This window comes from Solanum tuberosum, unplaced genomic scaffold (assembly GCF_000226075.1).
Source record: "Solanum tuberosum cultivar DM 1-3 516 R44 unplaced genomic scaffold, SolTub_3.0 scf00093, whole genome shotgun sequence".
Lineage (NCBI taxonomy): Eukaryota > Viridiplantae > Streptophyta > Magnoliopsida > Solanales > Solanaceae > Solanum > Solanum tuberosum.
This window is the reverse complement of record NW_006239018.1, coordinates 337,134-353,985: the sequence shown is the minus strand read 5'-3', so window position 1 is coordinate 353,985 and position 16,852 is coordinate 337,134. Positions and strand designations below refer to the sequence as shown.

Below are 16,852 nucleotides of genomic sequence, written 5' to 3'. Positions count from 1 at the left end.
AAAATACTATAAATCATGATAATTGACAACATAAAATATTTCAAAAATGTTGTATGTGGGTAGTCTTATTATGCCTTAAATAGCGTCAAAGAAAGTACATGTTTGTGATAAAAAAACTTATTCCTTTATCTACGCAAACAATAGCTTCAAAAACTCAGTTATTAGCCCCAAAATATACCATTTATATTATTGGGCCCGTGCATAGCACGGGCAACATTATCTAGTATATATATATATACTAGATAATTTAAGGCCCATGATACGGGCCCAATATAATTTCACATATTTTGTTGGAAAAATTACATAAATTCACAACTTAAGATATTATAATCCTCTCTCGGATACATTCCTATTTCCTCTCGGATACATCTATTCCCTCTCGGATACATACCTATCCTCTCTCGAATACAGCCCTCCCCCGAAGTAATGTGTCATTTCCAATGTATTGGACAACCAAGGAATGTATTCGAGAGAAATGAAAATTTTGAAATTTTTGTAATTGAGGAAACTTCCCGGATATGATGTAATTAGCCTTCAAAGATATGAGATTTCTATACTTTATACAATTTATTTTTTTAGTAAACAACTTCAATATATTACTTTATAATCTATTTCAAATGGTCATACGACATAAATGTGTCGTTTACAACCTAAATTGACAAAGTTGAATTCTAAAAAATTATATGCAGCAAGAAAATAGAGAATTGTGTTAGATTATGAGTTAAAACATTTCGTGTTTGAGGAATATATAAAATGTTGATATCTTTGAAAAATTTCATTGATCTTCAAATATATTCGCAAGTGGTATCTATTTTCCACAATGTTATTATCTTCGTTTTGTAATATTTGCACCATAAATAAGCTTTGCATCTGATAATTTGATCAATCAATTCGTAAAGATTGATTTAAAGTCTTTCAAATCTCTATTGCTTCAACTTAAGTATACTGTGGTTGTAATTGGCTTTGTCGATGAATTTTGTGATACATTTTATTATTGGTTTCGATAAATAGAAATACTTAAAAAAAATTGATTTCTAACTTCACAACAATAAAATCAATCAAGAAAGCAACTTTATTTCTATATACAATAACAATTATCGTAATGTTATATTCTAAATATTGAAAGTATTTATTAAAAAATTAATTTGTAACTCCACAAAAATAAAAACAATCATGAAAGAAAGTTTATTTCTATATACAATAGCAATTATCGTAATAATATATTCTAAATTACATTAATTAATTTTTTTGATACTACACTCTTAATATCATGTAGTAAAGAAAACCCTAAATCTTACCCCCACAAAATAACCAATATACTTTTTTTTTCAGGTTGTTTTTTCCTAATTCATTTATTTTTAGTTTTTTTTCTTCCTCTGTATTTCTCAACAAAGTCTTTTTCTATTGACATTTTCTTTTGTTGTTCTTCTTTATTTTTTAACTACTCATTTTTCTTTAGTTTGAATTTTAATATTCATTAGAATTTGAATAAACGTTTTCCTTGTCAAATTTTCTTTGTTAAATAGTTTATTATATTTGATATTAAAAAAATATAGAAATGAAAATTTTTATATTTTTTTAATCTTTCGATGAATACATTATCGAATTATTAATTTCTTGATAGTCAAACATTGTTCATTCTTTTAGTCACGAAATTTGATATTTTCTTCAAATTAATTAAAAAAATATTGATACGTCAATTTTAAAGACTATTTTAATAATCAAGATACGAATTTAGTGGTCATATTATGTAACATAATATTAAAAATATTTTTACGCAATAATCCTTTAAAGTATTTCAAAGAACAAAATATTAACTATTCAAACACATTTTATTTTAATTAGTTCAAAGTTTTCTTTCTAAAATATGTCAAAACAAGCTTGGTATTGTTGTTTGTAATAAGTTAACTAATAGAAACTCTTTATTTTAACAAAATTACAATAATATCCATACAGGCCCATAACAAAAGTTAAGACATGTATGGATTCTTCTAGATTTTCATTTTGACCATTAATTATACAATTACATTATTTTACCCTTAAATGATGTTAAAATTACTAAAATGTCATTGGTCGTCCTTCTCATGGCTCTTCTATATAATAGAAATATACCTCTACATGATTTTAAAAAAAATTAAAAGTCAAAAATATTAATTTAAAACTAATTTTTTCACTTCCGTTAAATGAAGGGCATATGTGAGCTCATCTTGTAACGGTTGGGGTATATGTAAGCCGTTTGTATATATATATGAATCATTCATAACGAGGGGCATATCAGCTCTAAATGACAAAGTTGAGGGGTAGACCAGGCCTTTTTCCCTTGATCTTTTAGTCAGAATTGGATTCAATTCGTTGGCGTTTGAACCTTTGAACTATGAAACGGGCTGCTCTCAGTCAGCATTTATCGGGCCCCATTAATTCATGTTGGGCTTCTGGGGTTGGCCCTTACATTACTAGCCCTTTGTGATCTGAGGCCATGATTGGGCTCTAGCCTCTTAAAAGAGGGTGAATTGCATGTATAGCCCATTTTAGGCTGATTAATTATAAATTAAGGAAATTAGTGATCATCCATTAAAGAAAGAGCAGAAAATTGATGTAAAATTGTATTCACTTGTCTTTTGTTATATATTTGTTACAGTTGAAATATCTGTGATGCATCGTCAGTGACTAACCCTTTTTAATGCTTTACATAATAATGACCGAGAAAGATATAGGTGTTGTAAAACTAAAGTAAAATACGACAAGAAATATAGAAGATGAAAACAATAGAAATATAGAGACAAGATATGAGAGTATTTCTTATTCTTCAAAGTATTCAAGTACATACAATATGAATCCTTATGCCTCTATTTATAATGTAACATAGAGACATACAAAAGATTAGTCATAAACATGAATATAATGGAGGATGACAGGATGTTATGGAGGTGAAATGTTACAAGAATAATGGTCATAAGGGTGGAGGTTATCTTTATAATGGATGGAAGTATTGAGATAATTAGTCATAGTAACTTTTTGGTGTAGTGGACATTCATATCATAATATTTTATAACAATATGAAGCAGCAAATTAAAGGAGAATCTATTTTATCTCAAGCTTACACTGCCTGCCTATAAATTAAACTAGATGCAAAGTTCCCTAGACGCAACAAATTATATAAAAATGGCCTTATGTATTTCTTTTGATCATGTCATTTTTTTATTTTGGGTCTACAGATGTTTATTTGAATAAATATCTAATGACGTTATCTATATTTTATTCATATTGAGTTCCGTTTATTTGATAAAGTTTGATTTTATTGATGTAGGATCAAATTATCAACATCTTCTAGCCTTTAAAGTGACATAAAACTTTGGAACGCAATCACGTATGTTTAGAATTCCAAAAATACCCTTTAGCAAAGAGATTTAAAATTCCTAAAATACTGTGGGCGTAAAGCTCCAGATCCATGTGACCAAACGCTCTTCTGGGGTCTGAACAAGAAGTGAAGCTTCCCGATCCAATCGTCCATAGCCACCAAAGATGACTCTGCCTTGGTCTTGTGGAAACGACCGGTCAATCCTACCAACCGCTAATTTTGTCTTCTCTTACAGTGAACCGCCGGTCAACACCATGTTTTCCAATTCCAATTTCGTCACCAAACCCATAATGCACAAACTTTAACTCAACTTCCATTTCATTCATCTCCACTAAATATGGAGAATTCAAGTCAAGAATCGCATCTCCGGTCTGAAAATTCCGTTACATATGACTCCTCCTATCCTATCTACGCTATGGCTTTTTCATCCTTCACTTCTTCCCTCCCTAGCCGCCGCCGTCGACTTGCCGTCGGGAGCTTTATCGAAGAGTTCAACAATCGTGTCGATATTCTGTCCTTCGATGAAGATACCCTAACCCTTAAGCCTGTTCCCAATCTCTCTTTTGAACACCCTTATCCGCCTACGAAGCTCATGTTCCATCCTAATCCTTCTGCTTCTCTCAAGACTAATGATATTCTTGCTTCTTCTGGTGATTACCTCCGTCTATGGGATGTTCGTGAAACTTCTATTGAACCCCTTTTCACTCTCAGTAACAATAAAACTAGTGAATATTGTGCCCCTTTGACGTCTTTTGATTGGAATGAGGTGGAGCCGAGAAGAATTGGTACTTCTAGTATAGACACTACTTGTACCATCTGGGATGTTGAGAAAGGGGTTGTGGAAACCCAACTGATAGCTCATGACAAAGAGGTTTACGATATAGCTTGGGGTGAAGCTGGGGTTTTTGCTTCGGTTTCTGCTGATGGGTCAGTTAGGATTTTTGATTTGAGGGATAAGGAACATTCGACAATTATTTATGAGAGTCCAAAACCGGACACTCCGTTGTTGAGGTTGGCTTGGAACAAGCAAGATTTGAGATACATGGCTACCATATTGATGGATAACAATAAGATTGTGATTTTAGATATTAGGTCTCCAGCAATGCCCGTGGCAGAGTTGGAAAGGCATCAGGCGAGTGTGAATGCTATTGCTTGGGCTCCACAGAGTTGTAGGCATATTTGTTCTGCTGGGGATGATGGGCAGGCGCTCATTTGGGAGTTGCCAACTGTTGCAGGGCCTAATGGGATTGATCCTATGTCAATGTACTCTGCTGGAGCTGAAATTAATCAAATTCAGTGGTCTGCTGCACAACGTGATTGGATTGCCATTGCGTTTTCTAACAAGTTGCAGCTGCTTAAAGTATAAGGCGATTGGATGATTGAATTTTTCCTGTAAGACAACAACTACTACTGCTTTAGTATCTCTTTTAATACGTGGCGGAGGGGGGGTGGTGCTTAGATGTTATTGTGTGTCCTTTTTGGACTTCTCAACCCTGTTATACATTTAGATAGTTACAACTTATTGTGTGTGACCATAGAACAAAACAGGAAAGCTAATTCAGGAATTTTGAAATCCTGCTAATTCTTACTTGTAGTAGATAATGTATTAATGAGTTATTGAATGAAGGATGCCTGTTTATGTAGACTTATTGATGTAGTTCCTAATTCTTATCACGTATAGAAATAAAATTTATATTGTAGCTATTGAGTTTGGGAAATTAACTTATACTGTAATGAAAGATGTGAAATTTAATTCGCAGAAACTTGAAGCATGGTTGAACTAGCTACTAGTTAATGCAACTTATTAGCCAATTGTGTTAGATCATCAGACATATATAGCCTTTGCTTATGCAATATTTTTTTACTAAGTTATATGGCTTTAAATGATATTAATGTCAATTGTGCTTCCACATGATGAATAGAAGAACAACAGTTGTACATGCTTTGGAACATAATGTCAGCATTGTTTTCCAGAGACCCCTGACTTTGTATACTTGTATGGATCAGTGGTAACCTATTGGTGGCAAATTCAACATGCTTTAGATTTTGACCCTCAACTTATACTTCTATTTATAGTTATTCTAAGACAATTTACGTATTTGATAAATGTATAGCTAGTCAGCTTCAAAGGAACTGGTGGGGCTTTCTTATATTGCTGCAAATTGTGAATAGTGGAATTGGATCAGTATTAAAGGGATGAAGATTTTAGTATTCCGTGTTGTTTACATTGTTATCGTATTATTTGTCGTTGCTATTGTTCTCTTCTTTGTGGCTTCTTTGCTATTGTATTTTCACTTGTTTTTTATATGTTTTACTTGAGCCAAGGGTCTACAAGAAATAACATCTCTACCTTCACAAAGTAGGGGACACACCACCCTCCTCAGATCCCACTTGTGGTTGTAGAATTACAATGGGTATGTCATTATTATTGTTAGAGGGCTGATGATGGGCATAGGATTGTTGGCAGATTAGTGTGGGAATAACCATGAAAAGATTCAAAGGTTTTTTTGCTAATGTCATATCTATTAATAGCTAAGTTGCTTGGACTGTCCAAAAATGTTGCTGCACCCGTGTCGGATCCTTCAAAAAATACATTGTTTCTGGAGGATCCAACACGCACCCGTCGACATTTTTGAAGAGTCCGAGCAACATATATAAATAGCATTGAGTTTGACATGCCAAGTTACATATTGAGTTTCCGAATCTGGAGACTGGAGAATGTGATGTGTTCATTTATAAAATCAAGAAATAGAATGATTATGACAAACGTGGGATATTTTAGGCACATACCGGAGAGAAAATAAATTAAGATGAGAATAAATAAATAAATACATGTTAAAAATTCAAGGAATCACTTACATAGTCGACATGCTTTAAATTAATGGCTTTGAAGCACATTTATGATTAATTTGTTTGTTGAACTTATTCAAATGAAGTTTTATGGACTGCACCAAAGTTAGTAGCAGGATTGTTTTCTTTATATGTTGCTGGGTTTCTGCTAGCACGTGAACTAGTAATGTTATCATGGAGTGTTCTTTGAGTGACAAGATACCATTAGACGTGGTCTAGTGGTATCTAGTAATGATATCATGGAGTGTCCTGTGGAAAGTGAAAACTATTCGTTAAGTTGTATAGGACGTCGTTAAACAGTTTCACGCGCTCTTCATATATTCTGTTTTAAGATTTGAAACTGATATTTTTTTTCGTGAAATGTTGTCGAACTTTTTGTCTTCTTAAATTGGCTAGATATTCTCCTTACAGGTGTTTCCATGGTGCTGTAAAAGTAATTGTTACCGTAGTTTAAGTTCTGCGATTACAGGAAAATCTTGAACTACAGGAGAAAATGTAACTATAGGAGTTCCTTTGCAATTATGCAGTGTGGGAGCTTATTCGATGGAGCATAGAGACTTTCATACTTTCATTTTTTCTTATGCTAGTTGCATCGGATCTAGAAATCTGTTACCAGTTCCGATAGAAGGAAAAGAGTAAGGTTTAGGCTTTACCCAACAGTTGTTGAACCCGAGGTTGGTAATAAACTGAAGTTGCTCAGTCTACATTTGGATATTAGTTTCTGCAGTTGCAACTCTGACAATCTTATATAACTGGTCGGAATGAAAATTTCAACTTTGTTTGATGCAATCTATTGATGCATTTTTGTTTGAGCCATCTTGGACCATATTGTTGGGCATTATATTATATTTCTGCAGTAGCAGCTCTGTTTCTTATTTTTCATGTCTTGATTTTGTGTGATGTCACTTTTTGAAAAGAGGCGATTCTCGAAATGAAAATTAAATAGTGATACTAATGAAATTGGACCTAAACCAAATGGCCCAATAAAGTATTAACTCTTCTGGGGGCCCAAATAAGAACTGAAGCTTCCAGATCAAATCATCCATAGCCACCAAAGACTAATCTGTCTTCGTCTTGTGGAAGCGAAAGCTAGTCAATCCTGCCAACCACTAACTTTTCTTCCCTTTGAGCGAACTGCCAGTGAACACCATGTAAGCTCAACAACATGTTTTCCAATTCCAATTAATTACCAAACCCATAACACACCCACATACATAACTTCAATGTCAATTTTCCCCAATTCATCCTCGCTAAAAATGGAAAAAAAATCCGGTAAAAAATTTCATCTCCGATCTGGAAATTCCGTTACATATGACTCATCCTACCCCATCTACGCCATGGCTTTTTCCTCCTTCACTTCTTCCCTCCCCAATCGCCACCCTCGAATTGCCATCGGTAGCTTTATCGAAGAGATCAACAATTGTGTTGATATTCTCTCTTTCGATGCAGATAACCTAACCCTTAAGCCTATTCCGAATCTCTGTTTCGAACACCCTTATCCACCTACGAAGCTCATGTTCCATCCTAATCCTTTTGATTCTCTCAAATCGAATGACATTCTTGCCTCCTGCAGTGACTACCTCCGTCTTTGGGAAGTTGGTGATACTTCTATTGAACCCCTTTTCACTCTCAGTAAGAATAAAACTAGTGAATACGTTGCCCCTTTGACGTCTTTTGATTGGAATGAGGTGGAACCCAGAAGAATTGGTACTTCCAGTATAGACACTACTTGTACCATCTGGGATGTTGAAATAGGGGCTATCGAAGCTCAAATTATAGCCCATGATAAAGAGGTTTACGATATAGCTTGGGCTGAAGCTGGGGTTTTTGCCTCCGCTTCTGCTGATGGGTCAGTTAGGATTTTTGATTTGAGGCGTAAGGAACATACTACAATTATTTATGAGAGTCCAGAACCGGGCACTCAGTTGTTGAGGTTGGCTTGGAACAAGCACGACTTAAGATATCTGGCTACTATGTCGATGGATTGCAACAAGATTATGATTTTAGATATTAGGTCTCGAGAAAGGCCTGTGGCAGAGTTGGCTAGGCATCAGGCGAGTGTTAATGCTATTGCTTGGGCTCCACAGAGTCGTCGACATATTTGTTCGGCTGGGGATGACGGGCAGGCGCTCATTTGGGAGTTGCCAACTGTTGTAGGGACTAATGGGATTGATCATATGGCAAGGTACTCTGCTGGAGCTGAGATTAATCAAATTCAGTGGTCTGCTGCGCATCATGATTGGATTGCCATTGCGTTTTCTAACAAGTTGCAACTGCTTAAAGTATAAGGCAATTGGATGATTGAATTTTTCCTGTAAGCCAACAATTAGTACTGCTTTAGTATAATTATTAATTTGTGGTGGAAAGGGGTTAGAGCTTAGATGTTATTGTGCGTCCTTTTTGGACTGCTCGATCGTGTTATACATTTAGATAGTACAACTTATTATGTGGCAAAAAAACAAAATAAGAAAAGCTAATTCAGTAATTCTGAAATCCTGTTGATTTCTGCTTGTGGTAGATAATATATTAATAAGTTATTGATGAAGTTTAGTATGTTTTTTAATCTGTGATGGAGGGGGTTGGAGATTAGATTTTGTTATGTGTCCTTTTTAGACTGCTCAACTATGTTATACATTTAGATAGTTACAACTTATTTTTTTGATGAAGTAAGATGTTGTATTAGAAAAGCATCAAGAAGATGCAAATTACATACACAAAAATATGGTTAACTCCTGAGAACAAAAACACCTATTTAATCAGGGAGTTAACCACAAGCAAAAGAATAGTCGCTAAGCCACATTGAGGGAGCTAATGAAATCTAAGAGGGGTAATGTATCATTTACAAGGGATAAGTTGCTCCAATGGAAGAGACTAACAAGGCAAAAGGATTTCAAACTGCTAATTGGAGTTGAGATACCATCAAACATCTGAGATTCCTTCCTTCCAAATACACCAAAAATACATGATGGAATCATCTGCCAGGTCTTCTTGATGGGGCAATCAACTTCTCTAAGACTCCAACTTCCAACTACTTCTCTGACACTTTGCGGGAGAATCCAGTTGATACCAGCAATTGAAATAAACATATTCCAAAGAGCTGTTGCCACTGGACAGTGCAGAAACAAATGATTCACTGATTCCAGGCTATTGAGGCACATGAAACATCTGTTTACTAGCTGAAGTTTCCTCTTATTTAGATTGTCCAGGGTTAGGATAGCATTATTGAGGGTAGTCCAGGTGAAACACTTGATTTTAGGGGGTAGTCTAGTCTTCCAAATCAGTTTTCATGGCCACTGGTCTATCATGGCATTTTTTTTTTTTTTTTTGATGACAAAAGAAACCCGCAGCCGCTACCCTTTGGGTGCGCATAGGGTAAAACCCCCGCTCCTATGCAATAGCTCGCAAACCACATAGGAGAGGTAACCCGCACTAGGCAAGCCTGGTGCGACGAGCTCGACCCAGAAGGCAAACCCTTTGCTCCAACATGGAAGTCCCAAGCTCAAACCACTGGTCTATCATGGCATTTGGAGCACAACTTATGGTATCCTTTCTTCACTGTGTATATTCCTTTTTCAGAGTTGCCCCATTTTAAGCTATCAGGCAAGTGAGGGGTCATTGAGGCTCCTTCTAGAATTCTGAAAAAATCAAAGAGCTCATTAAGCTCCCAGTCTTGAAAATTCCTTCTAAAGCGTGGTGCCCATATTCCACCTTCTCTGTTTTGCGCCACTGAAGAGTCTGTGTCAGAGGCTATCCTGTAAATAGCAGGGTGGGGGACATTGAGAGGTTGATTGTTAAGCCACCTGTCTTTCCAAAATTTAACTGAGTTCCCATTTCCAATCCTGAAGGACACCTCTTGGAAGAACTCCTCCCTTAGCTGGTTAATGTACTTCCAAGGTCCAACTCCATAAGGATCATTGTTCTGCTTGGTGCTCCATTTGTCTTGCCTCCCATATTTGGCATTCACTACCTCTTTCCAGATACATGTTGGTTCTTGAGCATATCTCCACCACCATTTCATTAACAGGCTCTTGTTGTGCTTCTTTAAATCTCTGATTCCCAAACCTCCGTGCTGCTTTGGCATAATTACATTTTCCCACTTCACAAGATGGAACTTATGGCCCTCATAGCTCCCCTTCCACAAAAAAGATCTTCTGATTTTGTCAATTTGATTCTGTACCTTGGATGGTATTGGGAGCATTGACATAATATATGTGGGGATACTGTCAAGTACACTGTTGATAAGAGTCAACCTGCCTCCCATTGAGAGATATTGCATCTTCCAAGTTGCCAACCTTCTCTCCATTTTCTTGATAACTTCATTCCAAACTCCTGCATCTTTGAACTTTGCTCCCAAAGGGAGACCTAGGTATTTTGTTGGAAATGTGTCAATGCTACAACCCATGATGCCAGCCAGTTCTTCCAAATTAGGGACCTTTACTTGGTTGATCTTACTCTTCTGCATATTAATATGTAGCCCGGAGATTGCTTCAAATAGAAGTAGTGTTAGGTTGAGATATCGCACCTGAGACTTCTCTGTCCCACAACAAGTAAGAGTATCATCCGCGCAGAGCAAGTGAGTCACAGAGATATAATTATCTTCGTTGTTGCCCACCCTGAATCCTTCAATCCATTGCATTTGCTTTGCCTTTGCTAACATCTTGCTGAGACCTTCCATGGCAAGGATAAATAAGAATGGAGAGAGGGGGTCTCCCTGTCTAATCCCTTTTTGAGGGGAGAAGAAACCAACTGGGGATCTATTCACTAGAATTGAATATTTTGACAGTAGTAATGCTGAATTTGATCCACCTGATCCACCTTTCGCCAAATCCCATACTCCTCAGCATTGATAATAAATAAGACCAATTGAGTTTGTCAAAAGCTTTTTCCACATCTAACTTGCATAGGATTCCAGGAACTCCACTTTTTAGCCTTCCATCTAGAAGTTCGTTTGCGACTAAGGCTGCATCAGTAATCTACCTGTTTTTTAAGAAAGCATTTTGTTCTCCTGATACTAGCTTCCCCATGACTGTCTTCAGCCTCTCCACTAGGACTTCAGCAATAATCTTGTAGACACTACCTATGAGACTTATGGGTCTGAAGTCTTTGAGTTCTATTGCACCTTTCTTCTTTGGGATAAGGGCAATAAAAGAGGCATTGCAAGACTTTACCATGTGACATTGTTGATGGAAATGAGAGATAGTCCCCATTAAGTCAGGTTTGATTATCTCCCATGCTTTTTGGTAGAATGCCATAGTAAATCCATCGGGGCCAGGGCTTTTGTCTGGTGCACAAGACATCAAAGCAGCTCACACCTCTTCCTCTTCAAATGGTCTTTCTAACCAAGCTTTCTCTATCAGTGATATGCTGGCTAAGCCATCAAAAGTTACTCTGGGCCTCCTCCAATTCTCATTTTCAGTGTACATGTCTTGGTAGAAACTGAGAATTATTGTTTTGATCTCCTCACTCTCTTCACTAATTTCTCCATCAATCAGCAATTTATCTATACAGTTGTTTCTCCTGTTGGAGTTTGCTATGGTGTGGAAAAATTTAGTATTCTTGTCTCCTTCTTTGAGCCATAAACACCTAGATTTTTGCCTCCAAGACACTTCTTCTGCTATTGCTAGCTTTTGAAGCTCATGTTTTAGCGCTACTAACTTCTCCTTCTCAGCTTGCGACATGAGTCTGCTTTCGGCTATAGTTTCCAGCAAGGCTAGGTCCTCCAATATTTGGGACTTTCGTGTTTCCAACTGCCCAAATGTAGCCTTATTCCAGTCAGTGATGTCTTTCTTGAGTTTCTTCAGTTTTTGTGTGAGAATAAAATCTGGACTCCCCCCAATAGTGTAGTTGTGCCACCATTCTTCACCTTTGTCCATAAATCCTTCAGCTTGAAGCCACATATTCTCAAATTTAAAATAGGATGGTTTGACTTCCCAGTCACCATATTCCAGTAGCAAAGGCCTATGGTCTGATATAACTCTTGGGAGAGCAACCTGTTTTATAACCTTGAAATTTTCATTCCATTCAGAGGATATCAAGAATCTATCTATTCTTGATGCTTGCATACAATCTCCCCCTCTAGACCAAGTGTAATGAGCCCCTTGGAGGGGCAGGTCAATTATTCCCGAATCCTGGATGATATTTGAGAATGATTTCATGGCCCTGGACCTCCTAATGCAATTTAACCTCTCACTTTCATATCTACAAACATTGAAGTCCCCCCCTATTACCCATTGTTCATCCCATAAGCCTCTAATCGCTGCAAGTTCATGCCACAAATCTTCCCTTTCTGGATTTGTGTGAGATCCATAAACCCCTGTGAAACACCACCTGAAGTCCTCTTGTGTACTTTCCAGCATACATGAGATAGTGTAGCATCCTTGTTGAATTCCCCTGCTTGACCATTGCCTTTTGTCCCACAACACAATGATACCCCCACTCCTACCAATAGAATTCAGGGCTGCCCATTCTACTCATCTGTTCCCCCACACTTGCCTTATCCTCCGAGGTGACCAGTCTTCAATTTTGGTTTCTTGTAAACACACTATATCAGCCCTCCATTTGTGAATCATCGATTTTATTGTACTCCTCTTATCTGCTTCATTGAGCCCCCGCACATTCCAACTCAAGATTTTGATCTTCATCCGGAGAAAGCCTTGTAATACCTGCCCCCTGTTTCCTTCTTTTTACCATCCGAGTTCATTCCCCACTTCAATCTCTCCAATTCTAGTGATTGTTTCTTCTTCCCTTTTACATTGTTTTTGATGGATGATGATTGGTGTTGCTTCTGCTCCTGTCTCCTTTGTTCCATACGTAAGACCATCCCCAAGATTTCATGTTCAAACCCCGCAACATTTATTCCGAATGCCTTGCATGCTTTGAGCATAACTAACTTAGTCCATCTTGATGTTTCAATGACTGAAGGGGAGCTAATTGGTTGTAAGCTTGAAGATCCAATGTCAATTTGAGCAATTAGAGGATCAAATTTGTTTGCATGTAGAACAGGGCTTCTATAACAGGCACATGGGTCGAAAAAAGGCCTTTTTGCTTGCCAGTTTTTAGAGAAATTGTGTGGCAATAGAACAAAACAGGAAAAACTGATTTAGTAATTCCGAGTCCTGTTGATTCTTGCTTGTGGTAAATGTATTAATGAGCTATTGAATGCAGGATCCTGTTTATGTGGTTTCACTTATTGATGTGGTTCCTAATTCTTACCATGTATAGAAATAAAATTTGTATTGTATAAGTTGAGTTAGGAAAATTAACCCATATTGTGATGCAAGATGTGAAATTTAACTCATAGAAGGTAGACACACACTTGGAACTAGTTACTAGTTAATGTGACTTTTTAACCAATTGTCGGATTATCAGACATATACATCCTCCACTTATGCTCTAGAGAATTCCACTTAAAATGGCTTTGAGTGACATTTTTTAATGAAGTAATATGACTTTAAATGGCATTAATGACAATTGTGCTTCAAAATTATGAATAGAAGAACAAAGATAATACATGCTTTGAAACATGATGTTTGCATTGTTTTCTGGAGACCCCTGGCTTTGTGTATTTGTATGGATTAGTGTAACCTATTGAAGGTAAATTCAACTTGCTTTAGAGTTTAACACTTAACTTATACATCTATTTATAGTTATTCCAGGACGATTTTCATATTTGATGATTGTATAGCTAGTCAACTTCAAAGAAACTGGTGGGGCTTTCTTATGTTCTTACAAATTGTGAATAGTGGAATTTGTTCAGTATTAGAAGGATTTATCATATCATTGTCGTTGCTATTGTTCTCTTCTTCTTTGTTTTTAGCATTGCTTCTTCGTTGTTGTATTTACTTTACATACTTGTTTTTTAATATGCTTTACTTGAGTCGAGGGTCTATCAGAAACCTCTCTACCTTCGCATGGTAGGGGTAAGGCTGCCTACACACCATCCTCCTCAAATTCCACTTGTGGTTTTGAAATTATACTGTGTATGTTGTACATTACTAATTTCAAAAAAAAATTTATACTATGTATGTTGTTGTTATTGTTAGAGGGCTGAAGATAGACATAGGATTGTTGGCAGATTAGTGTGGATAGAACCATGAAAGGATTCAAAGTTTGTTCGCTGATTTCAAGGGATGAAGATAGGCATAAGATTGTTGGCAGATTAGTGAGGATAAAACCATGAAAGGATTCAGAGGTTGTTCGATGATTTCATATCTATTAATAGCGTCGAGTTTCCAACTTTGAAGACTAGTGAATGTGATGTGTCCAATTATAAAATCAAGAAATAGAATGATTATGACAAAAGTTGGAGATTTTAGGCACATACTGGAGAGAAATAAATTAAGATGAGAATAAATAACAAATCAAGATTAAAAGACACTAGGAATCACTTACATAGTCCGTAAGCTTCAAATTGATGGCTTTTGAAGCACATTTGTGCTTAATTTGTTTGATGAACTTATTCAAATTAAGTTTTATGGACTGCATGAAAGTTAATAGCAGAATTGTTTTCTTTATATGTTACTGGATTGCTGTTAGCACGTGAACTAATAATGTTATCAGTACTTTGAGTGACAAGATATCATTAGATGTGGTCCTGTCAAAAGTATAAACTATTTGTTAAGTTGCATAGGACACGGCTAAACAGTTTCATGTGCCCTTCATAGATTTTGTTTTAAGACTTGGAACTTATATTTCTTTTTTCGTGAAATGCCGTCAAACTTTTTAACTTCTTAAAGTGGGACTAAATGTTCTCCTCATTGTTGTTTCCGTGGTAATGTAAAAGTAATTGTCACCCTAGTGTAGGTTCTGCGATTGCAGAAAAACCTTGAACTACAAGAGGAAATATAATTTGAGAAGTTCCCTTGCAATGACGCACCGTGGGAGCTATACATTTTGATATTAGTTTCTGCAGTAACATCTCTTACAATCTTATGTTACTGACAGGAACAAAAATTTCAACTTTGTGTGACGCAGTATGCTGATTCATTTTCATTTGGGCCCTGCTGGATCATCTTGTTGTTTGAGAGATCCGATTGCTGTTTCTAAGCCTTGTTATAGTTGTATTTGTTCTACATGGAGCTTCTGTTGCTCAAGGGTTGTTAATTGCTTAACAATAATCTTTTCTTTTTGTAGAAAATTCAGCTTTTCATCTGTTAAGAAATAGATTATAATTCATGGGAAATATGTAAGTTAGATAAATGAATTATTTTTAGTTTAGAAGGCCCGACCTGGAAATTGGTGGCTTCATTGAGAGTTTTATCTTGGTAATTCAGTTAATGCTTAAAAAGAGTAACATTTTAATTTACTTTCTTTCCTTGTTCTCTCTCCTGGTTTCATTATCAAATCTCAAAGAGGATTTCTGATGTGTAGCTCACAGAGATGTGTTTGATCTATTGTGGCTAGGTTGATTGAAGTCTTAATTGTGTTGCATTGCCCATTTGGGAAATATCAACTTCAAACTGTTTGTCTCTCTGATTTTCTTCTTTACCCCAATGCAAAGTCATCTTTATCAATGGTAGTAACCCCAAAACAGATGAAATACAGTTCAGTGGTTACCATGTTCAAGGGATAGAAAATGTACTGTCATGTTGGTTGAAGATTATACATGCAGACTGACTGAATTCTCATTTCTTGACATGCAATGGAGGTAGACGAGTAATCTTTTGTAAAGTTTCTTTCGATGTAAAAAAAGTTATTCCCGAATAGTGTCTGTCTTTGTTTTATGATTTAGAGCATAACTACTTCTGCAATTCCTTTGACAGTGTATTTTAGTCTTTCTACATTACTGCAAAGCAAGAACATAGCCATAAATCTGCTGTTACTGATGTTTGAAGTGTTTTTCTCTTTGAATTTGCAGTGTGGACTATTTGGAGGACTTGATTTTTTCCTTCTTTGTAAGAGATGAAAAAACTTTTGCCTCTGGTCATGAAGGTGGAGGGATTATACCTTTTCAGGCACTTCAGTAGCACCATTTGGAAAAATAAAATCTAAAGTTCAGTACTTTTTTTTCTATCATCTAGCAAGCATCAATTTGAAAACCAAGTGTAATGGAAAATGATAAAGGAAACTTGTTTAACTGTCAAACTATGTGGATTGAGATATTACCTAACTGTTCTTCAACATTAAGTTACTTGGAAGTTGTTATATGAATCTTTTATTAACCATTGGCTTCTCTATATGTGGACCTATATTGCTCGGGCTCTTCAAAAATGTCAACAAGTGCGTGTTGAATTCGCCAAAAATAGTGTATTTTTGGTGAATCCGATACGGGTGCGGCATCGAAAGTGAAGAGTTCGCGCTCATTCACAAATAAAAAAATTGCAAAAAAGTAAAAAAGTTCTCTGTTTCTTCATTGAACTTCCCAAATTCTCTTTGCATCATTTTGAAGCTAGGATAGTTGTAGAATTTTCCACTTTTGGTTGAATTTTTTTTTTCCCAAAAACTGAGTCTTTTTTTTCACCGAGTTTAGAAGGCTGTGATTGGTCCAAAGGGCGGGTCACAGACGGATTTCTCGGTTATCAAAAAAAAAATAAAAAATTGAGTCTTTTTCTGCTAAAAATTCTCGAACAAATATTTTGTAGGTTTGCCAAGACTCAAAACAGACCTTAAATACATATATTTTTGGTAAAATTTCAGAAATAGTCT

The 16,852-nt window shown here is 36.1% G+C and overlaps 3 protein-coding genes across 4 annotated transcripts; 2 read left to right on the top strand and 1 right to left on the bottom strand.

Moving 5' to 3' along the window:
• The first annotated feature begins 3,412 nt into the window (after positions 1-3,412).
• Positions 3,413-16,357, top strand: LOC102589991 (protein TRANSPARENT TESTA GLABRA 1-like). Of its 2 annotated transcripts, none has more exons than XM_006347457.2 (2): positions 3,413-4,750; positions 16,065-16,357. In XM_006347457.2, exon 1 carries the CDS (start codon positions 3,696-3,698, stop codon positions 4,722-4,724), a length of 1,029 nt encoding a protein of 342 aa, XP_006347519.1. In that variant the 5' UTR covers positions 3,413-3,695; the 3' UTR covers positions 4,725-4,750; positions 16,065-16,357. The 2 variants fall into 2 exon arrangements, with proteins under 2 accessions (XP_006347519.1, XP_006347520.1); XM_006347458.2 differs by lacking the exon at positions 16,065-16,357 and adding an exon at positions 15,152-15,410.
• LOC102603163 (protein TRANSPARENT TESTA GLABRA 1-like) lies at positions 4,726-16,357 on the top strand. The gene is made up of 2 exons (XM_006347578.2): positions 4,726-8,522; positions 16,065-16,357. The coding sequence occupies exon 1, from the start codon at positions 7,432-7,434 to the stop codon at positions 8,494-8,496; it is 1,065 nt and encodes a 354-aa protein (XP_006347640.2). The 5' UTR covers positions 4,726-7,431; the 3' UTR covers positions 8,497-8,522; positions 16,065-16,357.
• LOC107060675 (uncharacterized) lies at positions 11,515-13,016 on the bottom strand. The gene is made up of 2 exons (XM_015308831.1): positions 12,871-13,016; positions 11,515-12,646 (listed from the first exon to the last, which is right to left on the bottom strand). The coding sequence occupies exons 1-2, from the start codon at positions 13,014-13,016 to the stop codon at positions 11,515-11,517; spliced, it is 1,278 nt and encodes a 425-aa protein (XP_015164317.1).
• Positions 16,358-16,852: the final 495 nt, after the last annotated feature.

Coding starts and splice junctions, on each gene's coding strand:
- LOC102589991 (XM_006347457.2), top strand. CDS start 3,696: ATGGAGAATTCAAGTCAAGAATCGCATCTCCGGTCTGAAAATTCCGTT.
- LOC102603163 (XM_006347578.2), top strand. CDS start 7,432: ATGTCAATTTTCCCCAATTCATCCTCGCTAAAAATGGAAAAAAAATCC.
- LOC107060675 (XM_015308831.1), bottom strand. CDS start 13,016: ATGGAACAAAGGAGACAGGAGCAGAAGCAACACCAATCATCATCCATC. Junction 12,647..12,870: donor AAGAAGGAAACAGGGGGCAG/GTATTACAAGGC, acceptor TTCTATTGGTAG/GAGTGGGGGTATCATTGTGT.